The sequence below is a fragment of the Chenopodium quinoa genome, unplaced genomic scaffold (genome assembly GCF_001683475.1).
Source record: "Chenopodium quinoa cultivar QQ74 unplaced genomic scaffold, ASM168347v1, whole genome shotgun sequence".
Lineage (NCBI taxonomy): Eukaryota > Viridiplantae > Streptophyta > Magnoliopsida > Caryophyllales > Amaranthaceae > Chenopodium > Chenopodium quinoa.
Window position 1 is genome coordinate 2,564,227 of NW_018744537.1, and position 21,146 is coordinate 2,585,372.

The window sequence follows — 21,146 nt, forward strand, 5'->3', positions numbered from 1 at the left end:
ATCATGCCACATGTCATCCACGTGGACCAACCAGAGCCCGCCACGTGTCACCTCGTGAGAGGTCCAAGGTGGACCAATCAGGCCACGACACGTGGCAGACAAATAACCCATCAGGAAAATGGCCTTCTACGGCCCAAAATTCCTAGGCAAAGCCCAGTCAGGCCTAGGTTTACTAAAACCTAGTATTGGGAACATTTTTCAACACCTTATAATGGGAGATGTTTCCCTCTGAGGAACATCTATTCAGAAATAGTTAATTCACGTTAACTCACAATTAGAGAACGTTAGACACCTGACACCTCGAACTGAGCAATTCTACATTGCAGATACTCTCTTGATTTCCAAGAGAGACATTTTACTTACCGCACTTTACTCCTCATACACGTTCTAACTTGATCGTCGGAGGCGGAGTACCCGTTGTTTTGCAGGTACAGGCGTCAGTCATGGAATTGTAACTCTCCCGTAGGACATCAAAAAACCCCGAAACAGTACTAAAGCATTTAATGGTACTATTTACCTATTTAATGATACCAATATTCATATTTACAACTATCCACCACTCTTTTGTCTTATTCATGCTATTTACATGGCAAGTAAATAGCAGCTATGCGCCAAGAGTTAATAACAATATAGTATCACTTTGTAAAGCAATTTCACTCCCTTCTAACTTCATTAAAAACTAGACCAACTTGGAGTAGGATTTTTTGTGAGAAGTGTTTTGTTATGAAGCAAATGGAAATTGAATTGTTAGCTATCACTCCGTAGCTTGTTCAAGCTTATCGAAGTCATAAGATTGAAAACACGCCATCATATGATTCGTGTCAATTGATAATGAAGGAGTTTGGGAAGAAAATATTGTAAAAGTTGAACTTTAATTTATTTTTTTTCGGGCTGGTGATGTACGTTCGTCAGTGTGCACCTACATAGTTTCGCCACTAGATTTACAATTGGCATTTGTTGGATTAATTGAGTTTCGATGAGTAGTAGAGAAAATATTAACTAGTTGTTCCTTAGAATTAAATAGTTTTAAAAACCCTTTTCATTTTATACATGTTGATGTCACAAATCGCATTGTTTGAATACAATATTTTGTGTTGTTTAACACTGTTTATTGGTTGTTTGTGCAAGGGTTGGGGCATGTGTTGGGTTGATTACTTAGCTTGAGGGTTGTATTGGCCATATCTTTTTTATTCATCATAATGTGTTTTTATTCATTAGGTGTTTGGTTTAGGTTGTATTGGCCATATCTTTTTTATTCATTAGGTGTTTGGTTCACTTGAAGTTTAATCGGTTTTACCATGGCTTAATTGAACTTAATTTTTTAAATTAGGATTACTTATTTGCATTTAATTACTCGTACTTCTTTAATTTAATCCAAAACTTGTTTTCTTTTTTCTCTATCAAAAATTAAATGTAATTTATTCCTTAAAAAAAATTGTAATTATTGATTTCTATGAAAAGAGAAGGAGGGAGTATATTTTAACTACTAGTATTAATTAAAGGCATATTCGAAAAAGTGGACGGAATTAGAGAAATGGTGGTGATATTTAATTTTTTTTTATTTTTACGGGGGAATTTAATACAATTAATAATATTAAAGTGAGAGTAAGGGATATCTCAAGTGGTTAGAAGTTCTCTCCGATCCTAGGAGATTCTAGAATCGATTCTCATCACTTATCCTTGTAACTCTTTAAACACACACACACACAAAAAAAAAATGGGCGGTTAGTTCATTCTAAATAGTGTGTTTTGTCGGCCAATTGACCAAATTGGTAAAAAAAAAGGGGATTTGTTAAACATCGCCCGCAAATTACCATATAAAGCCCACAAATATAACTTGTTTTGACTCTATTGCCCTTTTCATTCTAAAAAAAAAACACTCTCTACTTCTCTCTAAAAAAAATCAGAAAATCTACCTCTCTTAAAAAAATTAATTACGACAATGTCGCGGCGGCAAGGGAAAGAGGTGGCGGCGGCGACGGCGGAGGAAAGGCGGCGACCTGGTGGCAAGGTAATTTTTTAATTATTTTTTTTATAAAAAAAAAAAAAAAAAGAAGACGGTGGCGCGTGCGGTGGCGTCAGCTCCGGCCACCAAAGCCGGTGGGGTGGCGTCTGGCTTGGAAGCCCAGCCACCGGCGCAGGCGTCCAAACCAGGAGCCAGCCCATTGGTTGTGGCGTCCAGATCTGGCGCCTGTGCCAGTGGGTGGGCTTCTAGCTCAGGCGCCTGCCCACTGGCTATGGCTGCCGGAGCTGGCGCCACCGCCAGTGGGTGGGCGTCCTGGTCAGGCGCCCAACCCCCCCCCCCCCCCCTTTTTTTTCTTTTTTTTTTTTGTTTTTGTTTTTTCTGATTTTTTTTTTGGTTTTTTTTTTTATTTTGCAAAATCAGAAAATTAGTTTTATTTAAAATAATTTTTTTTTTGTTAATGTGTTTTATTTTTGTTTAAATATTTATCAACTTTATGTGTTTTTTTTTAATAAATCGTGTATACTTTATTTTTATAAAATCAGATTTTTTTTTTGTGTGTTTATATTTTTTTTTTTATGTTTGATGTTTAAACATTTTTTATGCCTTAATTAATGTAGTATGTGGTAATTGTTTGTGTTAATGTGTAATTGTTTTTTTTATTTAAAATGTGTAATACATTAGGGTATTATGTGTGTATTTGTGTATGTGTAATATATTTGTTTTTTATTTTTTATGGTTAGTTATTTGAAATAATTTTTATTTTTTTTGGAAATCATACATTTTGTAATATATTAGGGTATTATGTGTGTATTTGTGTATGCCGTATAATATTTTTCTGTGTTTAATTAGTTGAAATAAATTAGTTGAAATAATTTGAAATTTTTGTTTTGTGTCCTAATTAGTTGAAATAATTTGTTAAATTTTTTGTAGAATTCACTGGGTCATCATGGTGCGGGGAAGAATGTAGAGCTTCTTAGTAGAACCTATTCAGTGGAGAGGTCGGGGCATAGACATGTTAGATCCCGAGGTATTTCGGCCTCGGCTCGTAGAGAACGGATCCACCGGCGGGATGAGGATGACGATGACGATGATGATGTTGAGGAGGGTGACCAGGAGGAGGAGCAGGAGGAGGGCGCATATGAGGATGAGGATGTGGACGATGGGAGTGGACCGTATGATGATTACGGTCCATTCAGTCAGAGGGTTGATGACATGTACGAGGCACATATGGTGGAGGTGCGTAAGGGTAGGGGTGGTAGGTTTGTTAGTAGATCTGGCACATCATCTACGTCCACTGTATCTGGGGCAAGTAGGAAACGGTCGAGGGCCGTTAATGATTCTTGGGTTGTTAGGAGTGAATTGCCCGGTGGGCCTGTTGACGGGAGTGTGATTCCTAGCTTTCTAGGACACATAGCTGCCCGTATTTGGGAGGACCAGGAGAGGCCTTCAGTTACGGGGTTGTTGAAATGTCATACCCGGGAAAAGACTTGTAGCTTTTTGCGTACATGGGCTGAGGCTTGGCCGGCGGAGAGCGAGATGTTCGAGCGACTGGAGGGCACTGGGGTGAATCACGTTCCTGCCATCATGCACGATAAGATTGACAGTACGCTGATCACGGCTTTCGTTGAGCGATGGCAGCCGGATACAAACTCTTTCCACCTTCCGTTCGGTGAGATGACGATCATGTTACATGACGTCGAGGCCATTCTGGGGATTCGTGTTGAGGGTAAACGACTTTGTGCTGTGGCTGATGCGGATCAGGCAGATTTGCTGGCGGAGTTGTTGGCGGTGGACAGGGCTGCACTGTACACCGAGGCGCTGGGTGTTTGGGAACACGGCGGTGTGAAGATCGTATCCGTGTTGCAGCGGTGTTTGTACCCCAGCGCACGTAGGACGCATGACGCACAGCTTAGTGCTTATGTTTTTCTACTCCTCGGATGTACCTTGTTTCCGGATAAGAGCGGCGGAAACAAGCTCAGGCCACGCGACATAGTAGAGGCGTCTGACCCCGACAGTGTAGGCCAGTTTTCCTGGGGATTGGCTACGTTGGCGTATTTGTATCGCCAACTAGGATTTGCGAGTCGGGCGGACGCGGCAGGTGTCACTGGGTGTCTGACTCTATTGCAGACCTGGATATACGAGTACTTTCTTGCATTGCGACCACATCGTGACCCGGTTCCCATTGATGAGGGGATGCCGCGTGCATGTGCATGGAGTCCGCGCTCGGAGAAGAAGTCCGTTGACCGCCTCCAATCGATACGGTTATTGCTTGACAGGCTGTCCCCCTTAGAGGTAACGTTTATAAATTGTTTCTACATTTTATTATTTGCACATATTATATTCATGTTATTAAATTTTAAAACTATGTGCAGGTGAACTGGATGCCTTTCGGCCCGCACCCTAGTGTTAGGGTACCCAGGACCCTGTACACGGGACTCATTCAGTATCGTGAGATCGTCGAGGCGTACATGCCCCAGCGTTGTCTTCGCCAGCTTGGATTTGTCCAAGTTGTCCCTCCTCCCCCGGCATGGCCGATGAAGGCGGTCCGACCTGCATCGTCGAGGGACTACGTCGTGCGATGGCCAGATATCATGACTGCGACGTGGGACCAGTTTCCGATGGTGGCCCGCTTATGGACTGCGGAGTTGCAGCGGGCGCCCTCTGGGCTTCCTCCCATGTGTGACCAGTACTACATGGAATAATTCAACCGGTATTCGCACCCGAGATTGATCGCAGATCTCGACCACAACGATGATGATTGTTTGCCACCGCCTACTGCCACGGAAGCTGTATGTCTCATAAAATATTTATCGTTGTTTTTGAATTAAGTTTTATATGTTGTTATTGTATTTCATCTTTTATTTTTTGTTGTATGCAGTGGATGGGGAAGATAATGCAGGACGTACAGAAACTCTCTCTAGAGAAGGACAGCATGAGTGCAACAGTGAGAGCTACTGTTGATAGTCTGGAACAGACCCTTGCGCATTGGGAGTCGGCGTCGAGGAGGGATTACTGATGGTTTTGATCGTTTTAATTTATTAAATTGAACATTATGTTTTAAGTTTGTAACATTTTACTACCTTTTTTTAGCTTTCAACTTTGACATCTTACCATTGTTGTTTTTCAACTTTGACATATTATCATTTTAGGTTTTACCGTTCGTGGATCCGCACAACTTACCCATGCAACATATAGAATGCAGTAAGCAATACAATATAAAAAATTAATGTTCTCATTAAAAGAGCAACGTACAAATAAGGTTACATAGGAATAATGTAAACATGAAAAACTAAAATGCAGCTAGGGTGTTCCATTCGTGGATCCGGTCATGATATAGCGCATCCCAACCCTCTACACTCGCTGTGCGAATGGTGTACCACCGAGGTATAATCGGTGGAACTGGAAAATCGGATGACATGTCTAGTCGGATGAAATGTCTGTATGACGATCCAAGAAACGCAATAGCTACCTCTCTGACCGGTGTGGTGACAGTCTCACGCGAACGCCAAGGGAGAACCGTGGTACAAGGATAATAAGCTTGACTATGCAACCCCAGCCCGAAATGCATGACTGCGCACTTGTAAATGTTTGCAACGGCAAACAGATCTAGGGGCGCGTCAAAATAATGATTTTGACCGCAAGGTCCACCTCCCCACCGGATACGCCGCAGAGCGCCATCCAAGTCATCCTGGTACACATGACGATAAACGTATCGGTTAGAGGCAATTTCCTGATGCCGTTCTTCTGAGTTTCAATTGACTTGTTAAGTCTATCGAACAGTGTATCCAAAGCAGCGGTCGATGAATCAATCCAGTCCTTGGTAGCTCTATGAGCGCTCTCAACTCTACATGTTGTAGTGTTCCCGTAATGAAGTACCTGGTTTGTCCAATATTTGACAAACTTTTCCCTGTGAGGGACCCATTGCTGCATCACATAGTCCACCAGTGCCGGACACCACTGGTACGAATCCCTGAAGTTAGCCAATTCTCGCTCGTACGCTTCCTCTGTGGTAGCCTGTAGGATCTTCCGCCACTTACCATTCACCAATCTCTCTGCCATTTCCAAATTCTTGTTGAAAAGGTTGTAGGCTTTCACTTTCATGCAGTTGTTGATGTGCCATGTGCACAATAAGTGATTCGATTCTGGAAACAGCTCTGCTATGGGGGCAAATAGACCTCCCTCACAGTCGCTGACGATGGCTGCTGGATGAACATTAGGCCCGATGTAGTTTCTCAGCTTCTCCAAGACCCAATAATAACTTGGAGCCGTCTCATCCTTGATGATTGCATGACCAATAAGAAAGTTCTGGTTCGTTGGAGTCATCCCCATGATCTCAACCAGTGGGAACTTGTACTTGTTTGTCTTGTACATTGAGTCGATCAAAATCACAAATGGCCAAGACTTGATCATATCAGCACAATCAGGATGCACAAGGAAAAGATGAGTCACCTCCGCTGTATCTTCATCAGAATCAAACCAGAACAGGTAACCACGTGATTGTGCCTGGTGTAGCAGCTGCTGTATAGGGTTCCTTCCCTCTGACCGTTCAAACCTGAGTTGCTGTCTGACGTTGTAGATGTGTCTTCGGTTTGGATGCTCTTCTGGAAATTTCTCTAACACAGATGCTAATATTTTAGCAGGCTTGACTTGAGCATCACTCATTTCTTTCACAACCAGTTTCGCAGCAGGACTTAAGCCGCTCAGCTGTCGATGACCCTCTTCATATACTATCATCTCATGGTTGTGATACCCCCATTTAGAGTAACCAATCACTTCCCAACCGTCACGACTCCGTAGTTGTCGGACCTTTACTCTGAACTCACACCCACAGCCTTTCCGCTTTGTATCAAACCGAGTGGCTGTACGAAAATCTCTTTCTTCTCTTTTGCGATAACGGTCACATCTCAAAATGCGATCCATTCTACCATCCCGTTGAGATTTATGGGTTACTACTACCAAGCAAAATCCAGCTGCAATTGCAACTTGTTTTGCCCAATCAATCGCTTGTTGAGCTTCTTCGAATGGACCATCATGTCCAAATATCCCACTGTAATCATTTCCGTCTCCACCATAATTCTGCATGAATTATATATTATAATAAATACATTTAACGCATAATACATTTAATTTCTATATTTACACATAATTAACACAAAAAAAAACATAATTACGTATAATATTATTCATACACATACACATACAAATTTTTAAACACACTCATTTATAAAAGTCACATAAACAATTAAATATTTTGATATACATTAACACAAATCTACTCACTACATACATAAACACATTAAATAATTAAACATAATTTAAAAAAAAAACACCGTTTTGAATTTTCAATTTGAAATAAATTGAAAACAAAAAAAAAAAAAAACCATTTCCAATTTTTTTTTAATACAATTTCGAATTGTCAAATTTAATTTAAAAAAAAAAACCTTTCTCAACAATCAAACTTAATTTTTAAAAAAACCCAATTCGAATTTTCAAACTAAATTTAAAAAAATACCATTTCGAATTTTCAAACTTAATTTTACAAAAACCTATTTCGAATTTTCAAAATTAATTTTAAAAAAAGCCATTTCGAAATTTTTAAAAAACTCATTTTCTATTTTTTAAAAAAAAAAAAAAAAATTAGGCCCAACAACAAAAACAAAGAAGGAAAATAAAATAAAATAGGGGTGGCGTCTGCCAGGGCCGCCACAGCCACTGGACTGGCGCCTGGCAGGGCCGCCTCAGCCAGCAGACTGGCGTCCTGGCCAGGCGCCAGTCTGGTGGTTGGGGCGTTTGGGCTGGACGCCGGTCCGGTGGTTCTGGCGTCTGGCTTGGACGTCCGTGCTACGGTTTGGGCGTCCACCCTAGGCGCCGGAGCCACCCCTACGGTAAACCGTGAATTTTAACGGTGACTTACCTCGTTTTCCGACGACGACGACGTACCTCCAGCGTCCCCCACAACTCCGGCCTGCCCTCCGGTCTCCCCCGGCGAGTTAGTACGGCTCCACATTTTTTAAATCGAGATTTGTTCAATTTTAGAAAATGGAATCCCCCGGCGAGTTAGTACGGCTCCACTTTTTTTAATTCGAGATTTGTTCAATTATAGAAAATGGAATCCCGCAGCAACTTAGCACAGCTCCACGGTTTTTAAATCGAGATTTGTTCAATTTTAGAAAAAGGGCATAATTGTCACACCAAGTCATATTTGTGGGCTTTATATGGTAATTTGCGGGCGATGTTTAGCGATTCACAAAAAAAGACCCCTAGCGACAATTTGGTAAAAAAATTCACCCCGGCCACAATTTAGTAAAAAAATTCACTCCAACGACAATTTGGTAAAAAAAAAAAGTAACTTAAGCGACAATTTAGTCAAAAAAGTAACTCAGGCGACAATTAACCCAAAAAATGAAAAAAAATCCGGCAAACAACTCATAAATGTCTAATTTAATTCATTTTTATGGTTTTTTAAAATTACTTCTCCCATTTATTTTTCCCACTTTTCCAATATTTTTAGAGAAATAAAAACTTGAAGAAAAAGGTTTAAACATCAATTTTAATTTATTTTTCAATCCCTTGTTATGGTAATTTGGGATTTAGAAAAATAAAAGGTTTGAAATATTATTTAGAAAGTTTATTTAAATGGAAAAATAAATTTAAAAAATACAAAAACGAATTTAAATGGTCATTTTGAAGAGCTCGCTGGGAAAAAAAATTAGAATTTTGGTCTTAATGTCACTTGAGGTTTTTTTTTTTTTTTACCAAATTGTCGCATAAAGTTAATTTTTTTTACCAAATTACCATTGGAGTAATTTTAGGTTTACCAAATTGTCGTTAAAGGTTTTTTTTACCATTCTGATCAATTGGCCGTTTTGAAGGTGTTATTTAAAAAAAAAAAAAAAAAAAAAAAACCTCCGTACACCGTAAAATTTCCAAATTCCAACGTTCTCAAAATTTTGCAGCTTCCCGCCCATTTCATTACCCCGATTTTTACATTCCCTCTCCTCCATTTTCTTCTGCCCCTTTCGCTGTTCTTCTCAAACCTTCATTTTCCACAATACAATCTCACTAATTTCAACTGTAAAAACCCTAATTTCTGCTCAAAATTCATACTTCAATTATTCCCCCAAAAATCGACGAACAAACTGAATTTACTTAAAAATCGCGAACTATTGTAATCGATTTTGATTCAACTATACCAGCCGCTGCACCAGATAAACCAATTTTAGTATATGAATTCGAGGCACTGCTAACAAGTAAGTATTATCATTTTATCCCCTCGAAATTTAATTTATTGATTTTGCAATTAGGGTTTTGAAATTGACGATTTCCCCATTATTCTGAATGTATGTGTTTATTTAAATAGTAGCAGTTTATGGTGGATTTTTGGATGGGTATGCTAATTCATGACGAAAGTGAAGCTTATAAATTATGAGGTAATGCTTTATCTTTGTGGGTACTGTGAATTTAATGAAATTTGGAGGAAAAATGGTGCTGAATTGCTGATTTAGGTTTTCTGTAATGCAGTGGGAAGAGTATTTTTGCTGGGAAAGAATGCAGTAATAAGCTTCCTAAAGTTAATTGGGCTGAGCATGTGAAGTCACATAATAATTTTGCTGCTCAAAATGAGTTCTTAGCCTCGAGTTTTCTTTTTTCGCTACCTTCACAGAAGCCGCCTCCTGAAGGAAGGTAAATTGCTGTAAACGTCGTTTTGTCAAATGATTCGGTTTCTGTAGCGTAATCAGGGTTTATTTTGTGTAAGGTATTATGCTTGATAGTTTAAAAGGAAGAACATTAGAATTTTAAAGTAAATGATTAGTTCTAGGGTTATATGATACTGACATGGGGCGGGTTTTATGAGTGACATGGGTGAGTTTCAAAGTGATATGAGGTGATACTTCATGAGTTCAACCGTCTTATGTATGCACTCGTTTAATTCTAGAGTTTGTGCTAGAAATTTCAGAAAATCAAATGCCCGCAGCATCAATAGTCTGCTAGATTTTGTTACATCAACTTTTCTGCTTTTATTCCGTGGTTGTGAGCTTGTGACAGTATAATATGATGGACTCATGATATGATTTACGTTACCTAAGTTTCAGGATCACATGATAATGTCCTTAGATTGACTCATATCTACTGTTATCTTGACTAGATATAGCAGCTGTTAGTCCAATTTGTTATAGATTGGGAATTTGGGATTCGCTTATTTGGTACTATACTTGTTAAAAAAGATATATGCTCATCATATTCATAAGTTTTTATGTTCCTTCTTAGGATGATGAGCTTCCAAGTTCAGAGTATTGGCGAATCACAGGTCGAACAGGTAAATTTCTTCCTAAATAGAACTAGTGTCTGGATTAGGTGTCATTCCATTGATTATCAAGTCCTTTTTTACTTTTATTTTTTTCATCCCTCTTTGATTTGGTTACCAATTAATCATGTACTAGTGTCTGGATCAGGTGTCATTTTCCATTGATTATCAAGTCTGTATATTAGAACTTTATCCTCTTTGATTTGATTACTAATTAATCATGTAATAAATTATACCAGTAAATAATTTATTTTCCATTCTTTCTCTTTTTTCGTGAGCAACTTTTATTCTGTTCTCTTACAATCTTATACTTCCTCCGTTCTTTTTTTATTGCACCATGAGTGATTTCACGCTTGCCAATGCATTACTTTGCCTACTAAAAAAATTATAAAATTTTGACATTTGAAATGTAGATTTCAAGACGAATCTAACTAGATCCCTTATGATTATGCTTTTTCTTATGGATAAATCACAAATGATGGTCAAAGAACATTATGTGAATAGTGTAAAAGTCTTAATGGTGCAATAAAAGAAAAATGGAGGAAGTAGAAGTTTGGTTGATTACCTTTACTAATCTTCATGGGAGCCTGATGCTTGATAGGTAAGAGGAGGGAGTGTAGGCTATGTTCTGTGCTCCAGGATTCAGTTAATATTTACAGAGTCTAAACTATAAAGGTATATTATTTACAATTTTGTCACCATCCAAACTTCTTGTTTGATTTTTTTTTTTTTTTTTTGGCAGGCCTGGAAGGCCCTCTCAAACCTTCAGCTTGGCTGCAGAAACTATGTCAAGCCTGGCAAAACTGTGCAGCCAGTCAAAAATGTAAATGCCACTCAGTTTTCTGGAAGACATGTTATATCAAAGAAGTCCTATGATAGCAGCACAAAGCTCTCTGAAAATCAGCAATGGAATCACAAAGAAAGTGAAAGCAAAGACAAAGCTGGTAATCCCACAAGGTATTATGCTGCCTCAGCTCCAATGCACCATACAGCTGAAGCTGAGAAAGCTACTTATGGCCAAAAGCAGAAAGAGGCAACAATAATGTTGCATAGCTCTCATACACCATTTCCTGAAGGTTTACAACATCACAATGTCAGTTCAACAAGTGATAGCAAACAGCTAGATGGGGCAGTTACTGATGGAATAAATGATGATGATATTCTCGGGGTAATCTAACGCATAACTTGATATTGTTTTATGAGAGTTGCTTTTGGAAGACCTTTTGCTTCAGTCTTCTAAATTTTAATTAATGAGGCACCCTTTTTTTTTTGGGTTAGCCTGTAGCTTGATTAATGTTAAAACAACATATAATGGCCATTATCTGCTAGCTGCTACCATCACATTTAATGTTGCATTATAAATCAGTTTATTTGTTACACCTGGTACTGGGACTGGTGGTGAATCCACTTCTAAAGGTAAAAAGAAAGTTGTGAATAATCAAGATTTACGGTGCCTAGTCAGTAGAATAATAGCCACCATGTGAAATAATAAGGTTTTGTTCATCATTTTTCATCTAAGTTTCCGAATGATACTGCCTACTGATTGTCAATACATTGAATATGCCTGGCCAGAACATTGATGTTGATCAAATTGTCATGGAGCACTATCAATCAAGTTGCCCTCCTCAGCCTACTGGTTCTAAGTCTCTACAGGCAACTCCAATGGTTGCTAAAAATGATAATACGAGGCACGATGAAGCCTCCTTGCCTCCAGAATTATGCTGTAATTGCAGTCATGGATATAAGGTGTTTTCTTCTGTTCTTTTGTTGTTTTAATGATTTGTCTGTTTAGAAAATTAATAGTGAGAAGATAGACTTTGGTCTGAGCTTTTCCATGTGGATTGAATATAATGGGTTTTATATATGACCTGATAACATTTCATCACTGTTAATGCCTAATTTCTGCATTTCCCAGTTAGGACTTTGTCCAGAAAGGATAAATCATCTGCAGGAGATAAAAGATATGTTAATTGTCATATCAAATGAATTGCTTGACAATTTGGATCTAACTCCTGAGAGGATGGAAAAGCTTCGCCAGGACAGGTTTGCAGAAAACACTTCTAACCCCCTCTGTTCCTCTGGCCTTCCTATCTACAATGATTATAGTTGTTATGGTTTATGCATTTTGGATAACTCTTCTCAACACCTTAACTTTCAAGAATTTCAGACAACTTGCTCGTACATTGAAAGATTCTCTTGTCTAGGTTGCAGCTAAATAAACAAATTCAGTTGATGGAGGCTCATGTCCGCAGCTCAACTACTGATATAGAGATGCAGAATTCACAGTTATCTGCAACAGCAGCAAATGTAAGGGTCTTTAATCATGAGACACCTCAGGCAACCTTTAAGTCAAATGGGTATGTAACACCTCAGGCAACTTTTAGGTCAAATGGATATGATACACCTCAGGCATCTGGCATCATGGCAGTTCCAATGAGATTAGATAACCAATTTAATAACTTTGACGAGTCAAATGGGTATAATCACTGTGACTTATCATCAGTTTCATTCTCTTCTACTGGGAGGTTTGAATTTTCATCAGCTCCTATGGAAAGAGAGTCATATAAACCGAGAATTGTTGATGTGAATTACATTGAAGGTTCAAATGATAGGAAATGGAGTAGCTGGGACTTTCCTTGGACCAAGAATTTGGAGGTGATTACTTGCGTTCATTTGAGAACTTTACTTACATCGTGGTTTATTATTTATTATTGTTACATATAAATTTTATTTCAGGCTAACAATAAAAAGGTGTTTGGTAACCATTCTTTTCGACCCAATCAAAGGGAAATTATCAATGCAACCATGAGTGGTCATGATGTTTTTGTTTTAATGCCTACGGGAGGAGGAAAAAGTTTGACATATCAGGTACATAACCTCTTTCCAATTTCTACATGAATGATTCTTTGTTACTTCTACAATGTTAGAATGTGTCATCAATGAAGCCTTTGTAGACTAGTTGGGCTTTTGCAGTTTTTTTTTTTTTTTTTTTTTTTTTTTTTTTTTTTTTTTTTTTTTTTACTGACATATCATTCACACTCAATAAGGATGTAATGCACTTAAATTTTCCTTTTGCCCCTTTTTGTTTGGGGTTGAGATTGCATTATGCTTGAGTCTGACGTTACCTGTTTTTCTGCAGCTTCCTGCTCTTGTTTGTCCAGGAGTAACTTTAGTTGTATCACCACTTGTTTCTCTCATCCAAGATCAGATTATGCATCTTGTACAGGTGATTTCTTACCTTGCCTAAAAAAATTGGGCACTGAGATTGAGATGGATCCCATCACAGAGTTAAAGCTACTCTGCAGATGACCTGATAATTGACCAAGATCACCATTGTCCACCAAATTAACTGTAATACTGGAAGTGAACGCAGTGTGTAAATAGGTGCTATAATATTTATATTTGTTTTATTCGATTTTGTAATATGGCAGATGCTGTGGGTCTAACAGATGATCAAACTTGTCAGATAGATAAGTTTACTGACATATCATTGTCAGATAGATAAGTCTAGGGTCCCCAAAATAATTGTTGTGTTCTAAAAATTCTAAATCAGAGAACGCAGTGCTAAACTCCTTTTCATGGTTTGAGGAAGTATTTATGCTGGTTTCTCATCAGTTGTTTTTGTGCTCAGCTTAGAAATGTGTTCCAGTGAGCTTTTGTTATGAATTAACATAACTGTATAGTGGTGGAATCAAAGGAATAAGATGCTGAACGTGAATGATATTTCTGGAAGTTCATAAAATTGTAGGATCAGTTATCAAGCTTTTAAGTGGCTTGATTCACTCCCATGAGCTAAACAAAATTAAGTATTCATATCTTGATTGGATGCCCTCTCTCTCCCTTATTTGTATCATTTCTGGTTCTTTTCTCTCTTTCTCTTCTAACTAACCATCTTCCACAGTAGGCCAGCTCTTTACAGCTTGGTATCTCACACATACATTATATTGTTTGGAGCACTAATCTTCTAATATATTGAGCTATTAGTCTCCAGCCTCCACTTGTCAAAGCACTTGAATGATCTTAGACTCCTGAGCTATCTAACATCTCTCTCTTTCTCTTTCTCTGCAGTTTTATTAGTTTAATCTTAGACATCTATTGTATCTTGACATGATTTTATTATTAGGCAAATATACCGGCTGCTTACTTGAGTGCCAGTATGGAGTGGAGTGAACAGCAAGAGATACTTAGAGAGCTTTGTACAGATAATTGCAGATATAAGCTCTTATATGTCACGCCAGAAAAAATTGCCAAGTGAGTATCAACATTGTACAAGTGTGACATGTGTATTTACTGGTGCTGAAAAAAGATTTCATATAATTTGATCAATGCTGGTTCTTAATTAACGTTGTTCATGATCACAGAATTGATTTGTAAATCAATGCTGTAAGCATGAACAAGATTGGTTATGGCATTATGTGATTTTTTAGAGGTTTGATTATGGATCTTGTTGACATTGTCAACTTTTCACCTATGTGCAGAAGCGATGTATTCCTGAGGCATTTAGAGAAGCTGTATTCTCTTGATTTACTTGCCAGGATTGTTATTGATGAAGCTCATTGTGTCAGTCAGTGGGGACATGATTTTAGGCCAGACTATCAGGTATGTGCTCTAAATTTAAATGGATGTTTCTGCTTCTAGTTTTTCCTTCATTCCAGTGTGAATGTTTACAAATCTTGTTGGATTATGCCCAGAGTCTTGGAATTTTGAAACAGAAGTTCCCAGCCACGCCAGTGCTGGCTTTAACTGCTACTGCAACAGCTGTTGTCAAGGAAGATGTTGTGCAAGCTCTTGGTCTTTCTAATTGCATTGTTTTCCGGCAAAGTTTTAACCGTCCAAATTTGTCGTAAGTGTTGCCAAATGTTTGTCTTTTTGGAAAGATTCCAACAGATAAAATTTTCTGTTTTAAATTAGTATTCTTTGTAAGTTTAATGATGATATCTTGTGTAATAAATTTCAGGTATTCTGTTATCCCTAAGACGAAAAAGTGTGTGGAGGAAATTGACAAGTTCATTAGAGAAAACCACTTTGATGAATGTGGTATAATTTATTGCCTTTCAAGAATGGATTGTGAAAAAGTTGCTGAACAGTTACAGGTCTGCCTCTTTGTGGTTTATGGTTGCACAAGGATAGTTGTATTTGTTTCAAATTTAAGTAAAATGGTTTTCTACTGCATTTAATTGCTCACTCTAAACATCATGTTTCTAACTTTCTAAGAAGCATGGCACATCAAGTAATTGGTGCTGCTTCGTTCTTTTTATAAGTCAAATGCAAGAAGTTTGTTTCATTGTATTCTGGAATTTTCGTTTGAGCTATTTGTTTAAAACAAATAACTTTCTGCAATTATAGTTGCTGCTTCAAACTTATTTTACAATTAAGCAGTTCATGTCTTTGATTTTCAGGAATGTGGACATAAAGCAGCTTTTTACCATGGCAGCATGGACGCTGCTCAGCGTGCCTTTGTTCAGAAACAATGGAGCAAAGATGAAATTAATATAATATGTGCAACTGTGGCTTTTGGAATGGGTAACTTTGTATTTTCTGTTGTTTGGTGGTAGTTAGCCTAACTCTTGGTACCTGTCAACTTGTCATCTGACATGGATTAGTGGATTACAATACTAGGTATCAATAAACCTGATGTTCGATTCGTGATTCATCACTCCATCCCAAAATCTGTTGAAGGCTACCATCAGGTGTCAATGTTCACTATATATTTTGCGCTTTGTTCTCTTTCCCTCATGCTGTAGGATAATAGTGATTATATATAATGTTTAGTTCAGTGAGTTCTTAGTTTATTCATCTAAAAGATTAGGACATCTAGTTTTGTTGCTTTCAGACCGAAATTGATTGTCTTATGTCATTCATAAACTACAGAGATTGTTGCTATGGCAAGCATTCGTAATCTGTGGCTATGACAAAGCTGGTTGTTTGATTCTTTGTTGTCTGTACTGTGGATGCAATCACAGTAGTATTAGTGAGAAGTTGTGAATTTTGAAGCAATTGAACTCCAGTCAGATATTTATAATGTTTATATACACAAGCTGTCCCTGTTTATAATGGTTATACACAAGCTGTCCCTGTTTAGCTTCCAAACTAATGCAAAGATGATTGTGCATTTGGGAAAAGGTGTCAAAAAGAAAAGAAAAAAGGTGTCTGAATAGCAGCTTTGCTGTATTTGAGTTTGGCTATGATACAAAATCATTTAAACCGTGACTTATAAAGTTTTTCCATGATGAAGGAATGTGGTCGTGCTGGTAGAGACGGTCTACGTTCATCTTGTGTGTTGTTCTACAGTTACAGCGATTATGTAAGCCATAAATTATGCTATAGTTTTACATGTTTATATACTCTTATCACTGACAACTATAAATCCTATGCACAACCATATTCTTTAATGTTTGTCCTTAATATAATATTTACCAATAGATATATGTGTGTTTTCTCCACTTCCATATCTACTGATATTTGAATGTTTCACTTTTTCCAGATTCGTGTCAAGCACATGCTCACTCAAGGGGTTATTGAGCAAAATGCATTCACATCTGCACATAATCGTTTGAATTCGGCAAATTCTGGGAGGATAATTGAAACGAACATGGAGAACCTTCAACGCATGGTATATGATTTGCTGATGCAACTTTTGGTTTACAGTTGTTTTGTTCATTTGTTTGTTTCTTTCCTTGTTGCAAAAATTTGATAAAATGGTCTGATTTTACCAGGTTAGCTATTGTGAAAATGACGTTGACTGTCGACGACTTCTACAACTTGCTCACTTTGGAGAAAATTTTGATCCTGCACATTGTATTAAAACCTGTGACAATTGTTCCAAAACTAGAAGTTCTATTGAGAAGGATGTGACACTTGTAGCAACGCAATTGGTTAGGGAAGCTAATTGGATTTGTTATATCTATGAATCGTCAAGACAAGTTTACCTAGTGATGTTGATGTTTTGTGTAGGTGGAGCTGGTAAAGTCAACAGGGCAGCAACATTCATCAGCTCACATATTGGAAGTCTTCCGGGGCTCTTTAAGCCAATATGTAACAATTTATACATCTAAACTACTTATTTTTTTAATTTTTTTATCCTGGGTATGTGATGTCAGTCACATTTATTTTCTGTGGAAATTCCAGGTCAAGAAGTACAAGCATAATACTCTGAAACTTCATGGAGCTGGGAAAGGTTTGGCGAAGGGTGAAGCATCTCGAGTGCTTCGCCACCTTGTTGTTGAGAACATTCTTGTCGAGGAGGTCAAAAAAAGTGATATCTACGGATCTGTCTCATCAGTTCTGAAGGCATGGCCAATCAATTGAGATCTCTAATTACTTGCTTTACTGTTGTGTACCTGGGTAAAATATTTCCTCTGTTTAAAGCTGTGATTATTCTTGCCTAACTTGTTGTAGATGAATCCTTCACTTGTTTTCAGGTCAATGAAGGGAAATGTAGAAATCTTTTCTTTGGCGGTCAAAAGATAATTTTAAGGTCTGGCATCTAAATTCGTTTTTTAACTTCTTGACAACCACTAAAACACTATCAACTCAATTTTCTAACATATCTATGTTCACTTTTGTGGTGTGCTCTAAATCGTGAATTAATTCTGTGAATTACGCAATAATTAGTATTGTTTAAGACTAAGTTAAGTTGGCTTTTTTAAAACCCTTTTCCTAGCCAAGGCAATCAAATTCAGTTGTTTAATGACTGAAATCAGAATAATGCAATAAGCGTTCTGGAAGTCTGTAGCTTGTATATTTAGCTGGGTAATGAGCACCTGTTTATTGGATAGTAGGTAACATTTGACATGTATAATTTGCAGATTTCCTTCAACCATCAAATCAGCATTGAAAGTAACCAAAGCTGAGGCAACACCAGGGAAGTCGTCCTTGCTCTCTTTAGAGAAAACACGTCCTCCACAAAGCCGCACTTCTATGCCTGAATCAGAAGCTGACCAAGTATATCTCCAATTCTCCCACTTTATTGTTAATATTTTGGCTCCATATTCTCAGCTAGTCAGCTTTAAATATGAGTTTCGTCTGGTGATTGATTCTCTTTATTCTCAACCAGGTTATTGCTGCCAAATTGTTTTCTGCTCTTAGGTTGCTTAGAATGGCCCTCATGAAAGAAGGTGGGGAAAGGCTCATGGCACATCACATATTCACGTAAGCATATTTCCTTTTTAATGCAACATGTGCTCTTACTTTATTTTAATTTTATGATTCTTCATGTTCTATCAACTGCTAAATTTCATGATGCTAGAATTCCTACTCAGAAACAAAGAATATGTTTACAGCATTAATTTCTTTAAAAAATATACTAAGTAAGTGGATGCATAAACACACTTAATTTAATTGCTATTAATATAAAGCAATCCCCATCATCCCTAGGTACTATTTGCATTTACCAATTTTATTTGATCTCAATCTCTAAATCCTGGGTAAAATCATCATAATGAATTTATCTGTGGTTGAATCAGGAATTCGACATTGCAGGCGATTAGTAGGAGGGTACCTCGAACCAAAGATGAGCTGCTAGAGATAAGTGGCATTGGCAAGTAAGAGTTTTTAGAAATTAAGTTATGTTTATATGGGTTTTAATCTTTTTATGGGAAATATCCTTTTCTTTTGGGATTATGTTGCGGTCCTTTAATTTATTACCTTACCACCATAGTTATATACATCCTCCATTCTTTTTTTTTATTGTACTATGAGTGATTTCACGCTTGCCAATACATTACTTTGCCTATTAATATCTTTAATCACACTTTTGTAAAAATTATAAAAAATTGATATTTGAAATGTAGATTTTAAGATGAATCCAACTAGATCCCACATGACTAAGTTTTTCCTTACGAATAAATCACAAATGATGATCAAAGAACATTATATAAATAGTGTAAAAGTCTTTATGGTGCAATAAAAGAAAATCGGAGGAAGTACTTATATAAGCCAGAAGTACCCACCTTGACCACTTGTTACATTAGAATATAGTGGATGTCAATCAGCTTAGTCAGTCAAGTCTTAGGTGGTATCCAAGACTTGTTATTGAATTCCGTCTACAACAGTTTTCTTTGTGGCTTTCTATACACCATACTAAGAAATTTAAAAAAACCTTGCACAAGCCTTATTAATTTCTCGATTATAGTATGAATTCCTTAGTCCCTCTGAGTGCCAAAAGGGTATCACTTGCACAGGCTTTATTAATTTCTTGTTTACAGTGTGAAGCTGAAAAAGTATGGTGATCGTGTCCTGGAAACCGTTGAAGCTACCATCAAACAGCACTATAAGAGCAGCAGCAGCAGTAATGACAGTGCAGATTCAATAAAAAGGAGAAGAGAGGCTGCCAAGGTTTCTAATGGAATCTCTAATGAAGACAAGGACATGATGGGAAGCACTGGGAGATCAAAGAAAAGAGCTGTCAAAGCAGGAAAGGCTTCTGAAATTAAACCAATAGTAGCTGATGTGTTCAGTGACTGCCTAGATGTTGATCTTGATTTTGATGACTCAGTTTATGAAATGCAGGCTAATGGGTTGAATCCAAAGAGTGATACAAATGTTAATGGAAGAAAGCTGCCTATGTGGTCTGGAAAAGAGAATATGTAAATCAAATCAGCTAGAAATGTAAATTTTCCTTTAAATTGCGCTCCTAAATGTGTCGTGTACAGTGATTTTGATTTAGCTTAGGCAATGCCATTATAGGCAGAACGTGCAGTGGAAATGATGTTCTGCTGTTGTATTTAGCCAAAGTAGACAAATACATGTAATTTGATCCTGCATTTAGTTGAAAATTTGGTAAATTAGACAATGCATGCAATACAATGTCCTACTACAAGACACCTAAGAAATTTGCTGATGATTTTATTTATAAATGCAATTGCCCTTCACACACTAGTAGGTAAATCACTTGACAATGTTTTCTTTGTTACTTCCTCCGTTAATGGTTAATTGCAACAAAGGGGTTGTGCGCAGACTCTAATGCAAAACTTTTAGGAGTTCTTAATTGTGAGGTAAAGCCATGTAATTCAAAATAAAAAGGAGGGAAAGAAGTGTGGGCCTACATAAATTTTGTTTAAAAAAGTTGCAATCTAATTTTTGGGAGGTGTACTTTTCCCTCCCAAAATTTTCACCAAATTTCAAATTTTTACTTTTCAACTCCAAATTTTCAGATTTACTACTAAGTGTTTTCCTTCCTTGCAAAATACCATATGTAAAGGAGGGTATAAATAGTACAACACATAAACAAAGTTTTAGAAATTCAAAAGATACAAACCATGACTTATCAGTTATCACTAACCAAATTACATCCACAATTTAAACCACAAAAGCTAGCACTAATTTTGTCCTACTGTTAGCATAATTACCCAAAAACTACCATCCTAACTCTAATTAGTGCTAAGTTAGTGACAACATCTTTAGCAGCATATCTGCATGCTCCGGTTCAGCTTGAGTTGTCCAAAAAAACGCCACCTCCACTTCATCACCTTCTTGATCTGAAACAGAAGAAGTGAAACAAAAAAAAAACAAAAAAAAAAAAAGGGAGATTTCTTTGACCAAGATTTCTATGGGATAGAGCAACTAATTATAGAAGAAGACATGACTGAATTTTTAGATTCAAGTCACAGTAAAGATTCAACAACTGAAGAAGATAATGAAGAAACTGAGCATGCAAACAATCAACAGATCCCACATGGAAGAGGTCCAAATTGTGGCAAAAAAGATCTAACAATTGAGCAGAAAAGACAAATTGTTGATGCAATTTTGCTAACAATGACAGATGATGAATTTCCAAGGGGATTTCTGACTCAACAAGCAAACAAATTCAATGTGCACAAGTCAATACTATCAAGGTTATTCAAGAGAATCAAGCAACAAATGAATGAGGGGAAT

General features: G+C 37.3%; 1 protein-coding gene across 1 annotated transcript; it reads left to right on the forward strand.

The window, feature by feature from the left end:
* The first annotated feature begins 8,582 nt into the window (after positions 1-8,582).
* Positions 8,583-20,123, forward strand: LOC110698646 (ATP-dependent DNA helicase Q-like 4A). Its single transcript, XM_021876125.1, has 26 exons — positions 8,583-9,216; positions 9,327-9,396; positions 9,488-9,649; positions 10,235-10,283; positions 11,014-11,439; positions 11,844-12,017; positions 12,187-12,314; positions 12,476-12,926; positions 13,008-13,139; positions 13,411-13,497; positions 14,395-14,522; positions 14,750-14,870; positions 14,963-15,114; positions 15,229-15,364; positions 15,671-15,794; positions 15,891-15,961; positions 16,507-16,575; positions 16,756-16,884; positions 16,988-17,146; positions 17,226-17,306; positions 17,400-17,561; positions 17,693-17,748; positions 18,080-18,215; positions 18,328-18,422; positions 18,737-18,814; positions 19,478-20,123. The coding sequence occupies exons 2-26, from the start codon at positions 9,392-9,394 to the stop codon at positions 19,860-19,862; spliced, it is 3,696 nt and encodes a 1,231-aa protein (XP_021731817.1). The 5' UTR covers positions 8,583-9,216; positions 9,327-9,391; the 3' UTR covers positions 19,863-20,123.
* Positions 20,124-21,146: the final 1,023 nt, after the last annotated feature.